This window comes from Carcharodon carcharias, chromosome 5, assembly GCF_017639515.1.
Source record: "Carcharodon carcharias isolate sCarCar2 chromosome 5, sCarCar2.pri, whole genome shotgun sequence".
NCBI classification, from domain to species: domain Eukaryota; kingdom Metazoa; phylum Chordata; class Chondrichthyes; order Lamniformes; family Lamnidae; genus Carcharodon; species Carcharodon carcharias.
This window is the reverse complement of record NC_054471.1, coordinates 105049080-105069003: the sequence shown is the minus strand read 5'-3', so window position 1 is coordinate 105069003 and position 19924 is coordinate 105049080. Positions and strand designations below refer to the sequence as shown.

The 19924-nt window shown below is 43.2% G+C and overlaps 2 protein-coding genes across 2 annotated transcripts in view; both read right to left on the bottom strand.

Annotated features, from left to right (window-relative positions):
* The window catches only part of fam83b (family with sequence similarity 83 member B), a 38650-nt gene extending 30124 nt beyond the window's left edge, over positions 1-8526 (bottom strand). Inside the window, exons 1-3 of the mRNA XM_041188891.1 lie at positions 8335-8526; positions 6613-7106; positions 1680-1844 (exon numbers count right to left, since the gene is read on the bottom strand). Coding sequence (XP_041044825.1) covers positions 1680-1844; positions 6613-7056 — 609 coding nt within the window. The 5' untranslated portion in view covers positions 7057-7106; positions 8335-8526. The remainder of the gene's footprint in view (positions 1-1679; positions 1845-6612; positions 7107-8334) is intronic.
* A 2546-nt stretch (positions 8527-11072) lies between these two features.
* LOC121277731 (basic proline-rich protein-like) lies at positions 11073-18617 on the bottom strand. Its single transcript, XM_041187367.1, has 4 exons — positions 18538-18617; positions 13138-13156; positions 11537-12063; positions 11073-11349 (listed from the first exon to the last, which is right to left on the bottom strand). Exons 1-4 carry the CDS (start codon positions 18615-18617, stop codon positions 11073-11075), a joined length of 903 nt encoding a protein of 300 aa, XP_041043301.1.
* Between the last annotated feature and the right edge of the window lie 1307 nt (positions 18618-19924).

Below are 19924 nucleotides of genomic sequence, written 5' to 3'. Positions count from 1 at the left end.
TCATAGGATGTCAGTTTTCAGCTAATTCGATTCAGCCCACGTGACTTCAAGGTTCAGCAGAGTGCACTAAACACAACGAATTCTATGGGCCCCAATAATAGTGCTGAAGATTTGTGCTCTAGAACAAGCTATGCCTGTAGCCAAACAGTTCCAGGTCAGCTATGACACTGCCTGACATTTACCTGGCAATGTGGAAAATTGCCCATGTACGTTCCGTCCACAAAAAGAAAACAAATCTAATTGACTAGTTTCCGCCCCATCAATCTAGACTTAATCATCAGCAAAGTGCTTGAAGGTGTCATCGACAATGCTACAAAGCAGCATTCACTCAAGTTCACTGATGCTCAGTTGGGGTTTGGCCAGTGCCACTCAGCTCCAGATCTCACTACAGCCTTGGTCCAAACAAGAGCTGAAGAGGTGAGGTGATATGACTGTTCTTAACACCAAGGGAGATTTTAACCAAGTGTAGCAACAAGGAATTCTAGTAAAACTGAAGTCAATGGGAATCAGGGGAAATCTCTCCACTGGATGGAGTCATACCTAGCATAAAGGAGGATGGTTGCGGTTGTTGGAGGTCAATCACCTCAGTCTCAGGACATTACTACAGGAGTTCCTCAGGGTAGTGTCCTAGGCCTAACCATCTTCAGCTGTTTCATTAATAATCTTCCTTGCATCATAAGGTTAGAAGTGGGGATGTTCGCTGATGATTGCACAATGTTTAGCACCATTCGCGACTCTTCAGGTATTGAAGCAGTCCATGTCCAAATGCAGCAAGACCTAGACAATATCCTAGCTCGGGCTGACAAGTGGCAAGTAATATTCGTGTCACACAAGTGCCAGGCAACAACCATCTCCAACAAGAAAGTGAATAACTACCTTCTATTCACATTCATCAACATTACTAACACCAAGTCCTCAACCATCAATGACTTAGCATTTGACTTGACACTTACTGGGCCAGCCACATAAATATCATGGCTACTAAGAACAGATCAGTGATTGGGTATCTGGTGGTTGGCCGCTCACCTCCTGACTTCCCAAATCCTCTTCAGCACCTACAAATCATAAGTCAAGAATATGATGAAAAACTCTCCACTTGGCTGAGTGGATGCAAGTGCAACAACAATCAAGCAACTTGGCATCTACCAAGCAAAGAAGCCTTCTTGATTGGTACCTCATTCACCATCTAAATCTAAACATCACTTCCCTCCACCACCAGAGTGGCAGAGCTGCAATGTCTAGTATCTACAAATCTGTAACCTACTCCACCTAGAAGAACACTGTTGCCTTCCACATTTCCCTCCAAGTCATTGACCATCCTAACTTTGGCACTTATTGCCATTCCTTCATTGTCACTGGGTCAAATACAGGTCCCCTGAGATTTGCTGTCAATTTTATGACTGCCCCCTCCTGCTGAACTCTGCACCCCAGGACTTGCCTGAGGATGGCTACTAGTGAGGCAGGTGGCCAAAAATTTGATTCAAGAGTCAGGTAAACTACCTGTGGAGTGGGCAACAGCTGAGCAGCAGACTGTGCAGATTATGTAGCTGGCACTGCACCGCCTAGCTTGGGCATGCTGTGCAACTGCATTATCGCCTTTGCAACCATAACCCAGGCCAACATGTGTACTCACTTTAAGTAAGGAGGGACTAGGGCTGCCAAAGCAAAAAAAGCCTTACCATGAGCCTCTGAAGGTGAACCGCTTGTTTCTCACACATATTGGTGAAGTGATTGAAGTTAGAGTCATCAAGCACTATGTAGACTGGAACTCCTCTTGCTGCAGCCTCAAGCACATCTCTAAATATGTCCACATCAGTGAAAATGTCCATAACAATAGCAATGACCTGTTTGAAATTTAAAATAAAGAAAATTAGTTAAATTAGTCCCTGGCAGTGGAAGTGTTTTGTTATTATATCACTATGGCAACAATGTGCTCTTTCAGAATACATGATGGAAGTTATCCAAGACCCAAAGTGCTGCCACTATTGTATGTAATACAGGAGAAGGTGAAAACATGAGAAAGCTGTTTGGAGTATGTTACTGGTATATTCACTTATCTGTGTGGAGAACATGCAGGGGCCATTACGCTGAAGCATTAGTCCACATACTTAGTGGGAGGTGGGAGGGTTTGGTGAGGCTAGAGATACTGGTTTCTGCGGCAGCGCCTCATTAACAATTGAAGAAAAGCAAAATGTTGCAGATGCTGAAATCTGAACTGAAAGCACAAAATGCTGGAAAAGTACTCAGCAGGCCTGGCAGCACCTGTGGAGAGAGAAACAGGGTTAATGTTTCGAGTCCGTATGGCTCTTCATCATATTAGAATCATATTAGGCTCGAAACGTTAACTCTGTTTCTCCCTCCACCAATGTTGCCATGCCTGCTGAGTTTTTCCAGCACTTTCTGTTTTCACTTCATCAACAGTTTGTAGGTCCACCTCCCAGCCTGGACAACCTGGCCAATGGGGATAGTCCCTGATAATCAGGGTGGGGGTGTGGGTGGATTGGCACCAGATTGTGAAGGGGAGGTTGGTTGGCAGGTGGGGTTGGGGGAGGTTGGCGATCGGAGCTGATGATAGGAGAACAATTGGGCCAGTGACAAGTCGACAATCGGAGGCAGTGATGGGTTAGCATATCGGTGGGGGTGAGGGGGGCTGAAGAGCTCCTTGAACAGAAATAATCAGTTTACAAAGTCAGCAGCCCCCACCTCCCGTTTACAACCAAGTCCCCCGATTTCCAGGACACCTAACGCTGTAATGGGAATCTGATTTAAGATGTGGGGCATCAGCACTGCCTCTTAAATCAGATTCCCAATTACAGTGTGGGAGTCTGAATTTAATGTTAATTAAACATCCCACCCCTCCATGGGGCATTTAGGTGCTCCGATATTTGCCACTGCAAAATGTATGAGCTTTTGAACAGCGGCTTGGGATTGCATTTCGTGCATTTCACTTCTTAACCCCCATGTGGCAGAAAGCCCATTTATGGTGAAGTGGGAGAAAATACTCAGCTTAAGAATAGACATATTTCTAAGGTCTGGAGATGCATTACAATACAATACAGAGCAACTTTGCAAAGGCAGGACCTTATTTCCACTCAGTATTTTGGGCCTAATGTTCATATTAGGCTTTGTCTCAATAAGATGGCTACCACTGGAAAGCAGTGTCCAGATATAACATCACAGCAATGCAACCTGAAGTGTGCAATGCAAAACATGATAACATTTGGCTAAGTTCTGTCTGAAGGAGAGCTGGAGTCAAATTGTTGCTTCAATTTTATTATTAAAATAAAAGTCACATGTACTCCAAGAGCAAATAGGCTCAAACTGTAGAAAAAAAATAATGGCACCTGTATATTCATAGAATCTTAGGAATTACAGCACTGAAGTAAGCCATTCAGTCTTAGATCCTACAGCAGTGCTAATTCTTCAGCTGGAGCTGAGACCAATTTACTCCTTATTCTTCTTTTAAAATACTAACCCCTTTTAATCTTCATTCCCAGCAATATAAATACTGTGGCTACAAAAGCAGGTCAGAGACTGGGAATTCTGAGCAAATATCTCATCTCCTGACTCCCCAAAACCTCTCCACCATCTAAAAGACACAAGTCAGGAGTGTGATGGAATATTCTTCCCTTGCCTGGATGAGTGCAGCTCCCACACACAAGAAATTCAACATGATCCAGGACAAAGCAGTCCCTTGACTGGTACCCCAACCACCACCTTAACATTCAGTCCCTCCAACACCGACAACAGCGACAGCAGTGTGTACCATAGGCAAAATGTACTGCAACAATCACCAAAGCTCCATCAACAGCACCTTCCAAACCTGTGACCTCTACCACCCAGAAGAACAAGTGTAGCTGATACATCGGAATGCCAACACTTGCAAGTTCCTCTCCAAATTACCACTATCCTTACTTGGAAATATGTCACTGTTCCTTCACTGTCACTGGGTCAAAAACTTGGAACTCCACCCCCCCAAAAAGCATTGTGGGTATACCTACACCGCATGGTTCAAGAAGAAGGCTCTCCACCACCTTCTCAAGGGCAACTAGTGATGGGCAATAATGTTCTGATGGGTAATAATGTTCATAGCCCTTGAACAACAACTACAATGTGAACCACAGTTGGCATAGCCTCCATTAAGGTGATTCTGCATGCCAGCTATAAAGCATCATCACTTATGTGGGTGTCCAAAAGAATGAGTGGAGATGAATAATACCAAAGAGATCGGCTGGTACTGATACTCCTGATACTCCCTCAGCTAAAACCCTACCTTGTGGTGTTTGTAACAATAAGATGCCAGATATTGACACATTTTAACTTAAATCTTGAGAAGAGTACACTGGGTAATAAATAATAACCATTATAAGAATTTGCATTCAGTCATGTCTTGTTTAAAATACAACTTGCATTTAGCCAGCAATACCCTTTGGAGCAACATCACTTTTTGCTTTAATTCCACCCTTATATATACATTTCCACCACCCAGTAAAGAGAACTGCAGGATATTAATTATGGCCAGCTCCTGTGGAGGTTCATGGAAGTGAAAGGGAATAGTAGGATGAATGCTGCTCCCGACCGCTGAACACCACCAGTCTTACTACTGTCAACCCCCAAATAGATTGCTTTCCAACTTGCCAAAAATGGCTGTTATCTGGACTCTGTCTTCAAAGACATAGGCCTCCAGCCATTTATGGGTGGCTAATGTTTTTAAATAGGTTAATTAGTGGACCTCCTGCTGTCATTGCTTATGGAAAGTCAGTGATTACCATCTGGACATCTTGGGACATTGAACTATATTAAAGGCGTTACATGAACACAAGCTGTTGTCTCCTTTACTCTGACTTTGTATTGTCTATATTGCTGCTTCTTTGTCTGCCTCTGTTGTGTGTGTTTCTGCTTCTCTTCCTTGCTGTTTATTTGATCCGTTCTGTTTGCTTTTGGATATGGAGGTGTTGTGTGGAAGGAAGATTGCAAGGTGTCAAAGGCTGCCATAATTGGTCCTACAGTTGCTAGATAGGAGAAAGACTGATATAGAATAACAGTTCAACAGGTTCTGATGGGGGCGGATCAGGTGTAATGAAGGACCAGGCCTTAGATGCAAGTTGGTTTTCAGGTGGTTGGATATTTTTTATAAATTAATTCATGGGATTCGGGCATCACTGGCAAGGCGAGTATTTGTGGCCCATCTCTAAATGTCCTCATGAGCAGTTAAAAGTCAACCACATTGCTGTGGGTCTGGATCACATTTAGACCTGGAGGTTTCCTTCTCTAAAGGACAATAGTAAATTGGCTGAGTTTTTACAACAATTGATGATAAGTTCAGGGTTATTATTACTGAGATAAGCAAACAACTCCAGAGTTTTAATTAATTGAATTTAAATTTCACCAGCTATCATGGTGGGATTTGAACCTACATCCTAGAGGGATAGCCTAGGTCTCTAGATTACCAGTCAAGTGTGAATACCAGTACACTGCTACATCCCTCAGGAATCCAATCTGAGTACACAGTGCCTGAGGAAGGAATTGTGAAGGGGGTGAAGTTGTAACCCCTTTCTTCACACTGCTGTCACCTTGCCCGTTCACATTTCTTGATATCCTATTTATTCCTTTGAGAACCTGCTCTCAAGAAACATTACAATTATGAGCAGATGAGATCGTTCTGAATGCTGTTTTAAGCACCCATTCTCAGAACTCCCATTAGGAGAAGGATATCAAGGTATAAAGAGGATAATTTATTTCAATAAGAATAAAAGAAAACAATCCTTACAGTTGTGCCTCATAGCTAGTAATGCAATTTTAATCCTCTCAATTTGGTGGGAAAGGGGAGTGTCAAAATGATGTCAATGGAGATTAAAATCAGGAGAGGTATAAGGTCAGTCATTGGTTCGCTATTGCCGGTTTTGCACCAAGTCCTGATCTACTACATTATTTGGTGGCAGATAAGGCACCTGCAGAAGTCCAAAAGTAACCACAATAATAAGTGAAAATCAGGAGATCTCATGACATGCCTAGAACCCTGGTGGAATTTTAACCTGGTAATGGGGTTCTCACACTACTTTTCCTGTCAGAAAGCCAGCTAAACCCAAAAGAAAGTTAAATAGAATCTTTGTTAATGGGACTTCAGGGGGTTGACTGTTCCTCCATGCCCTGTGAGGCATTTTCCTCTTAGAAACAGCAAGATCTTTGCAAAAATTTCCCCTCCCCTCACACTCTCCACTCCCACCCCGTCCCTTTTTTCCAATTCACTTTTGAAAGTTACTATTGAATCTGCTTCCATCATTTGTTCAGGCAGCGTATTCCAGGCCACAGAAATGTGCTGCCTAATAAAAAACAATTTCCTTTTATCAAGCTGTCCAAACGCCCCACCTTTCATGACCAGTGAAAACAGTTTCTCCTCATTTATTCTATCAAAAGTCTTTATAATTTTGAAAATGGTTCTGCTGAGACCAAATTTTGTAACTCTCCTTGCTGAGCTTGGAGTGCTTTCAGCCAAAGCCCTTTCCTGATCTTTCCACTAACCTTGTCACAGCAGTCAGTTCTTACCTCTAAAGGATCACATGCCTTAAATTTGGGTGTAGAATTTATTTTACTATTAAACTAGTTTAATACCTGCCGTCCATTCTTTATTAGTTTCCTGACGATCTCCTTAATTGTAGGTGAGTTTTCTCGAGGTGGATGAAAGCATAGGTCAATTTTGGTTTGATTCTCCAAGCCTCTTGCAACATCAGGCCACCCCAAGTCTAAATCTGGAGCATCTGTATCAGACTGAACAGGCCAGTAGGTACCAGAGGAGGAGCCATCTTTATCATCATCCAGAGTGTAGGCTGTGATTGATGGAGACAATTTTCTAACATTGTCCTTGATTAAATAAAGTTCCTCCTCAGCCAGGAACTCGCCCAGTCCTTCCTTTGCTAGAAACTCTACATAGGCAGGAATACCTTCATCTGCTAATGTATCAATCGCTATACGGTACCATTCCTTATAGTGAGGCTCAACATAGTCCTCAGATCTATATTCATCTCCCAGGGATGAGATACAGGAAGATAAGTTCATGCTGCCAGAATTTAATATTAAACGTTATCCAAGGATGAATTTTGTACCTACTGGGGGAAAGAAAACAGAGTATTATGATTCTGAACAGCAGGGAATACAAATCAGGCCATATACAGTGGAATAAAAGCAATATACATTGGAATCTCCTTATAATGAAAATCCTTTATAAAATGCTTTTCTCATCTTGCTTTGACTACGGCAAAGTGACACCAACATAAAACCAAAATACTGTGGATGCTGGAACTCTGAATTAAAAATAAGAACGGATGAGAGATCTCATGAGATGTATTGCAACCTAAAAATTAACTGTTTCTCTCCACAGATGCTGCCTGGCCTGCTGAGGGTTTCCAGTTATTAAGGACCAACTGTCATATAATCCTTTCACATCCAATATAACAAACTTGGCTGCTCCCAGATATTTGAAGACTCAGAGATGGCTTGTTAAAGCACGTTTGCAGTTTGAAGCATTTGTGGAGTTTCAGTGAGAGAGCTCTATGTTGAATATGCATCAATAAATGTACCAGCTAATAACTTCATACAGATCACTGGGATACAACTGCCATCTGCCATCCTTACCTGGCTTGGCCTTCAGGTGACTCCAGACCCACAACAACTTGGTTGACTCTTAACTGCCCTTTGAAATAGTCTAACAAGCCACTAAGTTCAAGGGCAATTAGGGGTGGGCAACAAATGTTGGCCTTGCCAGCAAGGTCCACACCCCCTGAAAGAATTTTTTAAAAACCAAGCCACAGGGCCACTGCATAGGTTCAGCTCGGAAAAAGCAAGTAATGTCAAACATTAGTAATCCTGGTTTAGCAAAAATTGCTAAAATAAAGTAATATAGTCTGTGGCTCCAGTGACTTTGTTATAAGCTGGCTACACTGTCTAAAGTTCCCTCATACACTAAAACCACTGTTACCAAACAATGTTTTTCAAACAATTATCTGTAACAATGCCATATTGTTGAAGCAATGCAGAAATGTCTTGTTCCACTCCCATACATGCAGCTGCACACAAACCGGAGTTGAGTTTGATTAGGCTTCTGTCTGGCAGGATTGCCCTGGGAATCTAGTTGCATTCATTGGTGCACCTATTATCACACTATTTTTTTAAAATAGCATTTCAATGTGTTACGCCGTTTTGCTAATAAAATAGATGAAGAAGGTTAATTGCCATTTCATCACAGCAATGGTAAGAAATAAGTCTTGGCCTGTTGTGAGCACTGACCAGAACTAACAGGTGAAAGACTTAAACAAGTTCACTGAAATTTCCACTTACTTTGTGCAGTAGTTTTGGGCGCACAGCTTTAATGATAGTTTGGCTATCAGTTAACTTGATATTCTCTTCAGGGTGTTGAAACAACCAGTCCAGCCTCGCTGTGTTTAATGTTCTCTGTGGCAGACTGCAAACTGAAAACTTTAGCAACTACGTAATTAGGGAATGGCACTATAGTACAGGGCGTGGAAACCAGTTCCAACATGCAGCTGTATGTCAAGGTGCGTGTGTGTCAACCAATACTCTGACACTGGGCCAAAGCTTATGCAAAAACCTGTTTCATTCTGTGAACCACCCTTTGTCACTGAAGTCAAGAGCCATGTAAGTATTTAGCTGTGAAGATATTTTCCAAAAGAAAATCAGGTAAAGATGGGTATCTATACTTGAAGCTACATAGTTCATGAGGAAAGTTTTATATTAAAGTTATATCAAGTACTTTTTTTTGCCCAATTTCATTTGCCACACCACACAGTTATCATTTGTGGGATTGGTGGGTACACATCAAAAGCGCTTCACTGCCTATGAAATATCTTGGAAACGTCTGGTGGTGTGACAAGTGCTATAAAAATGAATGTTTTTTTTCTCCATATAAATCTGATACCTGCCCCCTGTGTATGAAAGTGCTGCAATATACAGGAGCAATTTAAAAGAGCTATATTCACCATCCCCCAGTCTCACAATCATTGATTAAGGTGTGTTCTGCAAGATATGGTTTCTTCTGCTCCACTATCAAATGCCATTGCTTCTGTCAACAATTGGTCACTAAAGCTATTGTCTTTCCTCGACTGAATGAGTTGTCTTTTTGTGTTAGCAGTTGCTTTGAGTTTTGCAGCTGGGTCCCACTGACACTGACCCATCTTTCTCCTCCTGGGAATTAGATTTTGCCTGGATTGGAGTTTTTAAACTTGCAAATTTCCTGTAACACTGAATTCAGCTCCTAAGGAGCTAATTCCTCAAGGCCTTGTGCAACATTCTTTCTTGGCGCCAGGCCACCTGTCTGGATCTGCTCTCAACCATGATTTAGGGCTCTTAATTAGTAAATAAAATTTAATTAGTAAAGTTGACGTGTACAATCTCAAGCATTTCATGCCATGGTGAGAAAATGGTTTCCTTACGTCATCTGAGTGAGCAAAAGTATAAGCCCATTCCATTGTCAATTGATTGGCTTGCTTGGCCATTTCAGAGAGCAGTTAAGAGCAAGCATAAGTGTAAGTGTAAGGGCATGCCTTCTGCACACATATCAAAGGATAGGCATCTACTCATTTTAGGTCTCCACCATGCTCAATTTTATTTTCCAGGATGGAAAATAGAATCAGGTGGGTATGCGGGGGCAACTAATTGGCCTCACCAGTTTCCCATTAGGTGGGTGAGTTTAAAACTAACTCAAGAGAGTGAACTGTGTTCTAGCAGGCCACCGCAGCAAATTACCGACATGTCAGAAGTCTGAACCAGCTCAGCTTCAAATACCTAGAAAGACAAGGCCACATTGAGAGAGGGAGAGAGAGAAAGTGGCAGCTGTTATTGTTTGTCATAACAAAGGAACGTAGGAAAATTGAGAGAACCATAGACTGTTCATTCAAATATTTTATGCAAAATAAAATAATTGTTGGTTAGCAGTTGCGCCTTGTCTCAACAGACTAATCAAGCTCTTCTTCAAAATAGTGCAGACAAGTCTTCAAGTTTACTATCTCAGCTGAAAGGCATTTGCAGACATAAAAATGCATGCTTTACAAAAATGACAACATATTCTAAAATGTACTTTTAATTAGCATTACTAACTCACATTCTGTTCATTTCCAAGAAAATACATAACTTAATCATTTCATTTCAATTTGCATATAATTTCTACATATAATCTCAACAGTTTCAAATCCATTTCTTCATTTTGGACAAACAACGTCAAACATATGTGACCATGATACATTCTGTTACACGTGATAACCCTCCTGTACTGGTAAACTACAATTTGCTGTGAGCAATATCACAGGAGAGCTACAAGGATATATAAAATCTAAACAGCCTTTGGAATGCTGAACTTTTATTAGGAGAAGGAAAGCTTAATACTTGAGAATGCTGGCCCACTGCCAGAAGGGTATAAGTTGTTACTAATTAACCACTGAGTGACCTGAGGTATTTTCAAACAGCTACAATTAAAAGGACTTCCCTATTAAGATCACCTCCCCACAGAATAAACTTGAGCATTGGTTTTAAAGGGACAGGACAGATTAAACACCTCTCTATTTTAGCAGTTCACTATCACTCTTTGGTAAACTAGGCTATCCAGCACACCCATCAGCAACACTGTAGAAAATCTGCTGGTTTTTGGAAACGATGTCAATGATGCTGTTAACTGTGCATCTATATCTACAGTAATTAAAATGTATGGAAAGCTGAAGGTTCAGATGAAAGAGATACAGTTTAATGGGACCTATAGAAGCTCAGCAATTGATGAATCCCAAAATTGTATTTGATGCTCAAGTTGCTGACAAGTTTGGGGTTACTCCTGCCCCCCCACCCCCCATCATCCGATGAGTTTAATTTGATTTTCAACTCATGCACTGGGAAAAAAAAAGGACCTCACAAATATTACCATAACAAAATGTTCCTGCAGCATGATTAATGTTATTGCTGTTGTTTTGATATTTTGTAATCTTCATTCATCCCAATGGGGATCCATTGAGAAGACTCCAGAGGCTGATTAAAAGTCTGGCAGTCAGCACACTTTCTGGGGCCATATTGTCCTATGTAGCAGGAAGTTTGTAAGGACTTCCGTATCCCTTAATACGGGTATCCCATTGGATCTGAGTCCAGAATTCTGAGTCACACATGTGGGTCGCTGGTAATGGGCCAGGTCGCCGGGGGTCGGTAATGGGCCAGGTCGCCGAGGGCCGGTAATGGGCCAGGTCGCCGGGGGCCGGTGACGAGCCAGGTCGCCGGGGGTCGGTGATGGGCCTTGTCACCGGAGGCCAGTGATGGGCCTTGTCGCCGAGGGCCGGTAATGGGCCAGGTTGCTGGGGGCTGGTAATGGGCCAGGTTGCCAGAGGTCAATGAAGGGCCCTGTTGCCGAGGGCCGGTAATGGGCCAGGACACCAGGGGCCGGTAATGGACCAGGTCGTCGGGGGTTGGTAATGGGCCAAGTCACTAGTAATGGGCCAGGTTGCCGAGGGCCGGTAATGGGCCAGGTCAGCGGGGGCCGGTGACGAGCCAGGTCGCCGGGGGTCGGTGATGGGCTTTGTCACCGGGGGCCGGTGACGGGCCTTGTCGCCGAGGGCCGGTAATGGGCCAGGTCGCTGGGGGCTGGTAATGGGCCAGGTCGCCAGGGGTCAATGAAGGGCCCTGTTGCCGAGGGCCGGAAATGGGCCAGGACACCGGGGGCCGGTAATGGACCAGGTCGTCGGGGGCTGGTAATGGGCCAAGTCGCTGGTAATGGGCCAGGTCGTCGGGGGCCGGTGACGAGCCAGGTCGCCGGGGGTCGGTGATGGGCCTTGTCACCGGGGGCCAGTGACGGGCCTTGTTGCCGGTGGCTGGTGATGGGCCAGGTCGCCGGGAGTTGGTAATGGGCCAGGTCGCCGGGGGTTGGTGACGGGCCGTGTTGCCGGTAATGGGCCAGGTCGCCGGAGGTTGGTAATGGGCCAGGACGCTGGGGGCCGGTAATAGGCCAGGTTGCCTGTGGTCAGGGACGGCCGTGTTCCAGTCCTTCCTCACAACAGTTGTCCAAAGCTGGGTTCTAACCTTATTAAACACATAAAACATAATTTTGCATAGCACCCAGAAATAGTGTTTTTTCTTCACTATCTCCTTTTGTCATTTTGTTGGTGAAAATAATTTATTCCACCTATTCTAATATCTTACTTTGCTTTCTAACTTTGACATCTTTCTCTTGCCTTCTTTTTCTGCTATCTGCACTCTCAGGCCCAACTTTCAAGAGGGTTATTAGCAAATTATCTCTTCACCAAACAGCACTGGAATGAGTAAACTTAGCCATGGTGTTCAAATAGTCAATATTGAGAAATATAAAACATATTGGTGCTAAAGTTACATTTAGTAAATGAAGAAGGTATACTTTCAGAAGCTCAATTGGGGATAAGCTTTGGCGTAATAATTGATCTGAGGCTAAAAGTTAATATGACGCTAATAGCAAACAATTAGCATGCTCATTCACCATGTTAAGAGAGGTGTTAGCCCATTTACCTAAATGCATAAATTATTTCGCTGCAGTTATCACCTATAGTAATGTAAGTTTTCTACTCTTCTCCTTTCAAGGTGTTGGCATTTCTTTAGATACTGGCATCCTACCCGCTTTATAGGATGGCATTGTCCTGTACTCTTATGCAATGTTCTGCCTGTTATAATTGTGGCTACATCTCATATTGTATTGGCAAAAAAAGGCAGTTGCCAGGATGAGACCATCAATGACACCACATGTTGCAAACCAACAACAACACAGCCTGTCACAGACCAACAATGGCTCTGTGTGACATAGATCAACAGTGACACAGTCTGCCACAGACTAACAATGACACTTTTATCATGGTTGATTCACCAGACACTACATGAGCTGTTCACTGGACTCTTCTGTGTGCACTGTGGAAGGCAGTAAATTTCACATTGTCAGACTATAAAGTTCAGGTTAGAAATCTCCAGACTTACTGATAAACTCAATATTTACACACAAGCAGAAGAATAAAACAAGAGTACTCAGCTGGTCTTGATTATGGGGAATGGCAGATGGGCACAGAGCTGCTCTTGTATGTATAATCCATCTGCCATCCCTCTGGAGAACTCTTCATTTTCACAGCACCTCACATTGATGGCTGCAATGATCCTGTAGAAAAGAAAATAAGTCAACTCTTTAACACCAAGATCGATGAGTACTACGTGCAATGAGAGGGAAAAGAAACAAAGGTGAAGAAACTCAGGACAGAAATAGCCTGGAAACAACAAAAGCTTATCCTTTTAAACGTTTCCATCTACCCTGCTCCGTACATCATTCCTGGACATTAATCTTTGAAGAAGATATGGAAAACCCAATTCCTCTCAATCTGACGTTAAGAACATCACAAATGCAGGGTTTTAACTGATACACATTCTTTAAACTTGTATGGATTAACATCATAAAATAGATTGACCAGTCCACATCATCTTCTCATATATTTAATTGATGAATATCATAATTGTAACAATATCAAACCGAGGAATCCCAGTAAGGTATATGAGACTCATTCTAAGGCAGATATTTATGGGACAAGAGCAAAAATTGCTGGAAAAACTCAGCAGGTCTGACAGCATCTGACAGTTTTGATGAAGAGTCATACGGACTCGAAATGTTAACTGTCTGTCTCTCCACAGATGCTGTCAGGCCTGCTGAGTTTTTCTAGCAATTTTTGTTTTTGTTTCAGATTTCCAGCATCTGCAGTATTTTGCTTTTATCTTAGATATTTATGGAATGCAGGTTTAAGCTTTTGGTCAAGAGATGCAGGGAGAATGTGAGGAAGAATTTTTTTAATACAGCAAGTGACAATGACCTTGAACTCATTGCCCGCAAGTGTGGTGCAAGTGGAAACAATGTTTTCAATTGGTAATTTAATGAATGCTTAAAAGAAATAAAATTGCAGGGCTATGGGGTTAGAGTGAGGGAGTTACCAGATTGTTCTGCAGAGGTGTGGCATGGAATTCATCGGCTGAATGGCCACCTCCTGTGCCATAAATGACTCGATGGCTCTTTAGATGGCTTTGCATTTTTATATTAATTTGTCCTCAGGACATGGACATCACTAGCTAGGCTGGCATTTATTGCCCATCCCTAATTGCCCTAAAAATTTGGTACTGTGTCTTTCCTGAACTGTTGAGATTGATGGAAGTTGCTTCCATCATGACTTCCTCCTGGAAAGCTAGAGTCCTACCTAGCACAAAGGAAGATGGTTGTGGTTGTTGAAGGTCAGTCATTTCAGCTCCAGGGCATCACTGCAGGAGCTCCTCAGCGTAGTGTCCTAGGCCCAACCATCTTCAGCAGCTTCATCAATGACATTCCTTCCATCATAAGGTCAGAAGTGGGGATGTTCACTGATGATTGCACAAGTGTCAGACAATGAGCATCTCCAACAAGCGAGAATCTAACCATTGCCCCTTGACATTCAATGGTATTACCATCACTGAATCCCCCACTATCAATATCCTGGGGGTTACCATTGACCATAAACTGAACTGGACTAGCCATATAAATGTTGTGGCTACAAAAGCAGGTCAGAGACTGGGAATTCTACATAGAGTAACTCACCTCCTGACTCCCCAAAGCTTGTCCACCATCTACAAGGCACAAGTCAGGAGTGTGATGGCATATTCTCCATTTGCCTGGATGAGTGCAGCTCCCACAACACTCGGCACCATCCAGCACAAAGCAGCTCATTTAGTTGGCACCCCATCCAGCACCTTAAACATTCATTCCCTCCATCACTGACACACAGTAGCAGCAGTGTGCACCATCTGCAAGATGCACTGCAGCAAATCACCAAGGCACATTCAACAGCCTCTTCCAAATCTCTACCACCTAGGATAAGGGCAGCCAATAGGAACATGGGAGCAGGAGTAGGCCATTTGATCCCTCAAACCTGCTCTGCCCTTTAACCAGATCATGGATGATCTTCTATTTCAATGCCAATTTCCCACGCTTTCCTATATCCTTAATGCCATTGGTGTCTAGGAATCTGTTGAGCTCTGCTTTGAACATACTCAGTGACTAAGTCTCCAAACCCCTCTGGGGTAGAGAATTCCAAAGATTTACCACTCTCTGACTGAAGAAATTACCCCTCATCTCAGTCCTAAATGGCCTACTCCTTATTCTGAGACTGTGTCCATAATTCTAGAGCCCCCAGTCAGGGGAAACATCCTTCCTGCATCCATCCTGTCGAGCCGCGTAAGAATTTTGTACACTCCAATGAGGCCACCTCACATTCTTCTAAACTGTAGAGAATACAAGCCCAGTCTCCTCACTCTTTCCTCATAGGACAATTCTGCAATCCCTGGGGTTAGTCTGGTGAACCTTCACTGCACTCCCTCTATGGCCAGTATATCCTTCAATAGATAAAGAGACCAAAGCTAAACATAAACTCCAGGCGTGGTCTCACCAAAGCTCTACACAGCTGCAGCAAGATTTCCCTTTTCCTGTCCTTAAGTCCACTTGTAATAAAGGCCTATATACCATCTGCTTTCCTACTTGCTGGCGGCACCTGCGCGTTACTTTTCAGTGGCTCATGAACAAGAACAACCAGGTCTCTTGCAACATCAACACTTCCCAATCCCTCACCATTTAACCTGCATTTCTGTTTTTCCTACCAAAGTGGATAACCTCACATTTTTCCACATTATATTCCTTCTGCCATATTCTTTCCAGATTGTCGGGCATTCTGAACAATCTTCAAGTTGCTGAAACCCTGTATTGGCAATACCAGGAGTTTCCACTATGGTTGGCTACACTGAACCTGTCCTCTTATTTGTCAAAGTATCTTAGTCAGTCTAAATCCCCTTGAAGCCTCTTTGCATCCTCCTTGCTACTCTCATTCCCACGGGAAATGTGTGGGACCACCACCACCTGCAAGTTCCCTCTTAAGTTATGCACCAACCTGCCTTAGAACTATATCACTGTTTCTTCACTGACGCTGGGTCAAAATGCTCGAACTCTGTCCCTAACAGCGTACCTACACCACATGGACTGCAACAATTCGAGGGGCAGAATTTTCACCTCGACGAACAAGTGCACGCCCAACCTGCTCGAGAGAGAAATGACGCGCGTGGATGCCGAGCGAGCGTCCCAACATCAACGCACAGTCGTGCAATAGTTCAGTCGGCAGGCACGCACAGGAATCGGTAGTGAACCCACTGACAATTAAAAGGCCTCTTAAGGCCATTAAAGCATCAATTAAGTTAAATTTTTTGCTGCCCATCCAATCATATGGTTGCAGGCAGGCAAAAAGGCCAAGTGGCTCTTGAAGTTTTTTGGAAACCTCATTCACAGGCGGTATGTGATTTCCAACATCAAATAAAAATAAAATAACATGTTTTAAATTTCACCTATGACATGTCCCTACTCAAGTGACAGATTCATGTGACAGAGTGACAAGTTTTATAACATTTCTCGCATCTTTATTTTATTTTTTGAAAACTCCTTATCTCCCTGAGGCAGCTCAGTGTTTCACACTGGGTGAGCCTTAATTGGCCTGCCAGCATGAAATAAAACCTTAACATTAGAACATAAGAACTAGGAGCAGGAGTAGGCAATTCAGCCCCTCAAGTCTGCCCTACCATTCAATACAATCATGGTTGTTCACACTTCAGCCTCAACTCCAATTTCCCGCTCTCTCCACATAACCTTTCAACCCATTACTAATTAAAAATCTGTCTATCTCCTCCTTAAATTTGTTCAGCATCTCGGTATCCACTGCACTCTGAGGTAGTGAATTCCACAGATTCATGACCCTTTGAGAAAAGCAATTCGTCCCAATCTCTGATTTAAATCTACCACCCCTTAGCCTAAAACTATGGCCTCTCGTTCTAGAATGCCCCACAAGGGGAAACACATCCGCTCCATGTCTACTTTGTCTATCCCCTTTAGCAACTTATATACCTCAATTAGATCTCCTCTCATCCTTCTAAACTCCAGCGAGTATAGGCCTAAACTGTTCAATCTCTCTCCATAAGACAAGTCCTGCATCTCTGGAATCAATCCAGTGAACCTCCTCTGAACCGCCTCCCATGCAATTACATCCTTCCTCAAGTAAGGGGACCAAAACTGCACACAGTTCTCCAGGTGCAGTCTCACCAATGCCCTGTACAGTTGCAACAACACTTCCCTATTTTTATACTCTATTCCTTTAGCTATAAATGCCAAAATTCAATTTGCCTTCCTTATTACCTGTTATACCTGCATACTAGCTTTTAGTAATTCATGCATGAGGACACCCAGATCCCTCTGCACTGAAGCATTCTGAAGTTTCTCTCCATTTAATTGATAAGTTGCCTTTTTATTCTTCCGACCAAAATGGATAACCTCACACTTATCCACCTTAAACTCCATCTGCCAAATTTTGGCCCATTCACCTAATCTGTCCATATCCCTTTATAAATTTCTTATTTCTTCATTGCAACTCATTCCTACCTATTTTGGTGTCATCTGCAAATTTAACTATAGTATCTTCTATCCCTGAATCCAAGTTATTAATATAGATTGTAAATAGTTGGGGCCCAAGGACTGAACCCTGTGGCACCCCACTAGTTACATCTTGTCATCCAGAAAAAGACCCATTTATCCCGACTCTCTGCTTTCTGTTGGTTAGCCAATCCTCTATCCAAGCAAATATATTATCCCTAACTCCATGTGATCTTATCTTGTGTATTAATCTTTTGTGCGGCACTTTATTAAAGGCCTCCTAGAAGTCCAGATATGCTACATCTACAGGATCTCCATTATCCACTTTGTTTGTCACATCTTCAAAGAACTCTAGCAGATTAGTCAAACATGATTTACTCTTCATAAAACCATGCTGACTCTGATGGGTTGCATTTTGACTTTCCAAATGCCCCATTACTACTTCCTTAATAATGGATTCCAACAATTTCCCAATGACAGGCATTAAACTAACTGGTCTATAGTTTTCTACCTTCTGCCTCCCTCCCTTTTTGAATAAGAGTGTTATATTAGCATTTTTCCAATCCACTGGAACATTTCCAGAATCCAGGGAATTTTGGAATATTATAGCCAATGCATCCACTAACTCTGCTGCCACTTCCTTTAAGACCCTGGGATGTAGGCCATCAAGTCCTGGGGACTTGTCACCCTTTAATCCCAATAGTTTGCCCAGTACTTTTTCTCTAGTGATCGCGGGCCCGTCCCAATCATGGGTGGCAGTCGACTTCCCGACTACCCCCGACCACCCCCGCCCACCCCTGCCAAGCCCACCCAACAAGGGCTAAATTCTGCCCAATAAGATAGCACATCGCCACTTTCTCAAGGGCAATTAGGGATGGGAAAAAAATGCTGGCCTAGCCAGTGACGCCCATAAACAAATAGATAAATAAAGACAATTATTTCCTTACTCATTGTTTCCACAAACTAGTCTGCCATGTTACTTGCATGAATTACCCAGGGCAATATTGACAAACCTTTCCAGTTAAAGTGCTCTGAGACATGGTAGAGCCTCTTTGACATGTTACCTTGCAGCTAATGCCTCCTGCATTTTGTGCTTGTTGTCCCGCATATTAACTGGCATGGAATCTGGTGTCAGGTTGCCCATTTTTTATTCTCTCCTTCAAATAAACTACCTGGGGGAGAATGATCCCCCCCGTTTGGGGGGCGGGCAGGAGCTGGCATGAACCCAATCGGCGCCTCAATCGGGTCTGGACCTCCATTTTATGTGGGCTGGCCAATTAAGACCCACCCAGCATGACGTGCACCTGGAATCGCTGCGCACTTCCTGTGCGGGCGGGGGTGGGGGTTTCCTGAGTCAGGGCCTGCTCTCTTTCATGCACACAGAGATCTCCCTGAGGCACCTCTGTGTTTCAGGGAGATTAGATTAAGGTTTAAAAATTTAAATAAAGAAAAGAAAATATTTTAAGACATGTTCCCTCATGTGACAGTGTCACATGAGTTGGGACATGTCAAGGAACATTAATGAAAATTTTTATTTAATTTATAAACCCTTCATGAAACCTCATCCCGCCCGTGGATGAGGTTCCATGATAAATGAAAGTCCACCTGGGCTCTTCGCCTGCCTGCCAACCTTTAGATCAGATGGGCAGCTTAGTCTATTATTTAAATTGATATTTAAATGGCCTTAATGGGCCTTTGACAGTTCAGCGGGTGTGCAGCCAACTCGACTGGGCACCTGCTGAACTGAAAATCTAAATGATGCGCAGTGACGTTGGGACACATGTCCAATGACACTGTGTGTCATTTTGCGCTTCAGCGAGCAGGCCCTACCCCCGTTCACCAAGCCGAAAATTCTGGCCCTGGTGTAGCCAGGCTTCTTAACGGCAATTATTGAAAACCTGAGTTAAAAACTTTGCAGCTCCTCTCTGCATGGCTGCTATATAATTAAAGCAACACCCATCACTGAGTATTTCATTTTTCTCCCAGCTAATTGACTTCTTGGATACTTCCTTTGAGCATCCTCACAGATAAGGTGCGGCATAAATCTTCTATTGTGTTGTTTTGGGTGTTTCTGATGATGAAATAACATATTTCTTGGGTTAAATTATGTTGCAAGCTAAGCCTGCAATTCAAGGTTTAGTGCTCTCCATAAGGCTCCGCGTGAAGGGTTAGCATGCTGAACTTTACTAGTCCTGCCAGTTCACTCTACCCCAAGCTACCATAAATACTGAATAATGTTGTCTAGGTGACTCTGTCATTCTGTTGTGCTCTGAGTTAACACAGCCGATTCCCCACTTCGAGACCGTCGGACATTCTGACCATGCTTCAGGTTGCTGCAACCCTTGTGTCAACAATGCCAGGAGCTTCCAGTGTGATCGGTCGCACTGAACCTGTCCTCTTATTTGTCAAAGTATCCATCTGTTAGCAGAATGAAAGGGACCAGAAGCCTAG

Bases quoted from the DNA above. Each gene is read 5' to 3' on its own strand.
- LOC121277731 (XM_041187367.1), bottom strand. From the start codon at position 18,617: ATGGGCAACCTGACACCAGATTCCATGCCAGTTAATATGCGGGACAAC. The intron at 11,350-11,536 runs GCTCGTCACCGG...GCCCATTACCAG, and splicing joins CACCGACCCCCGGCGACCTG to CCCCCAGCAACCTGGCCCAT.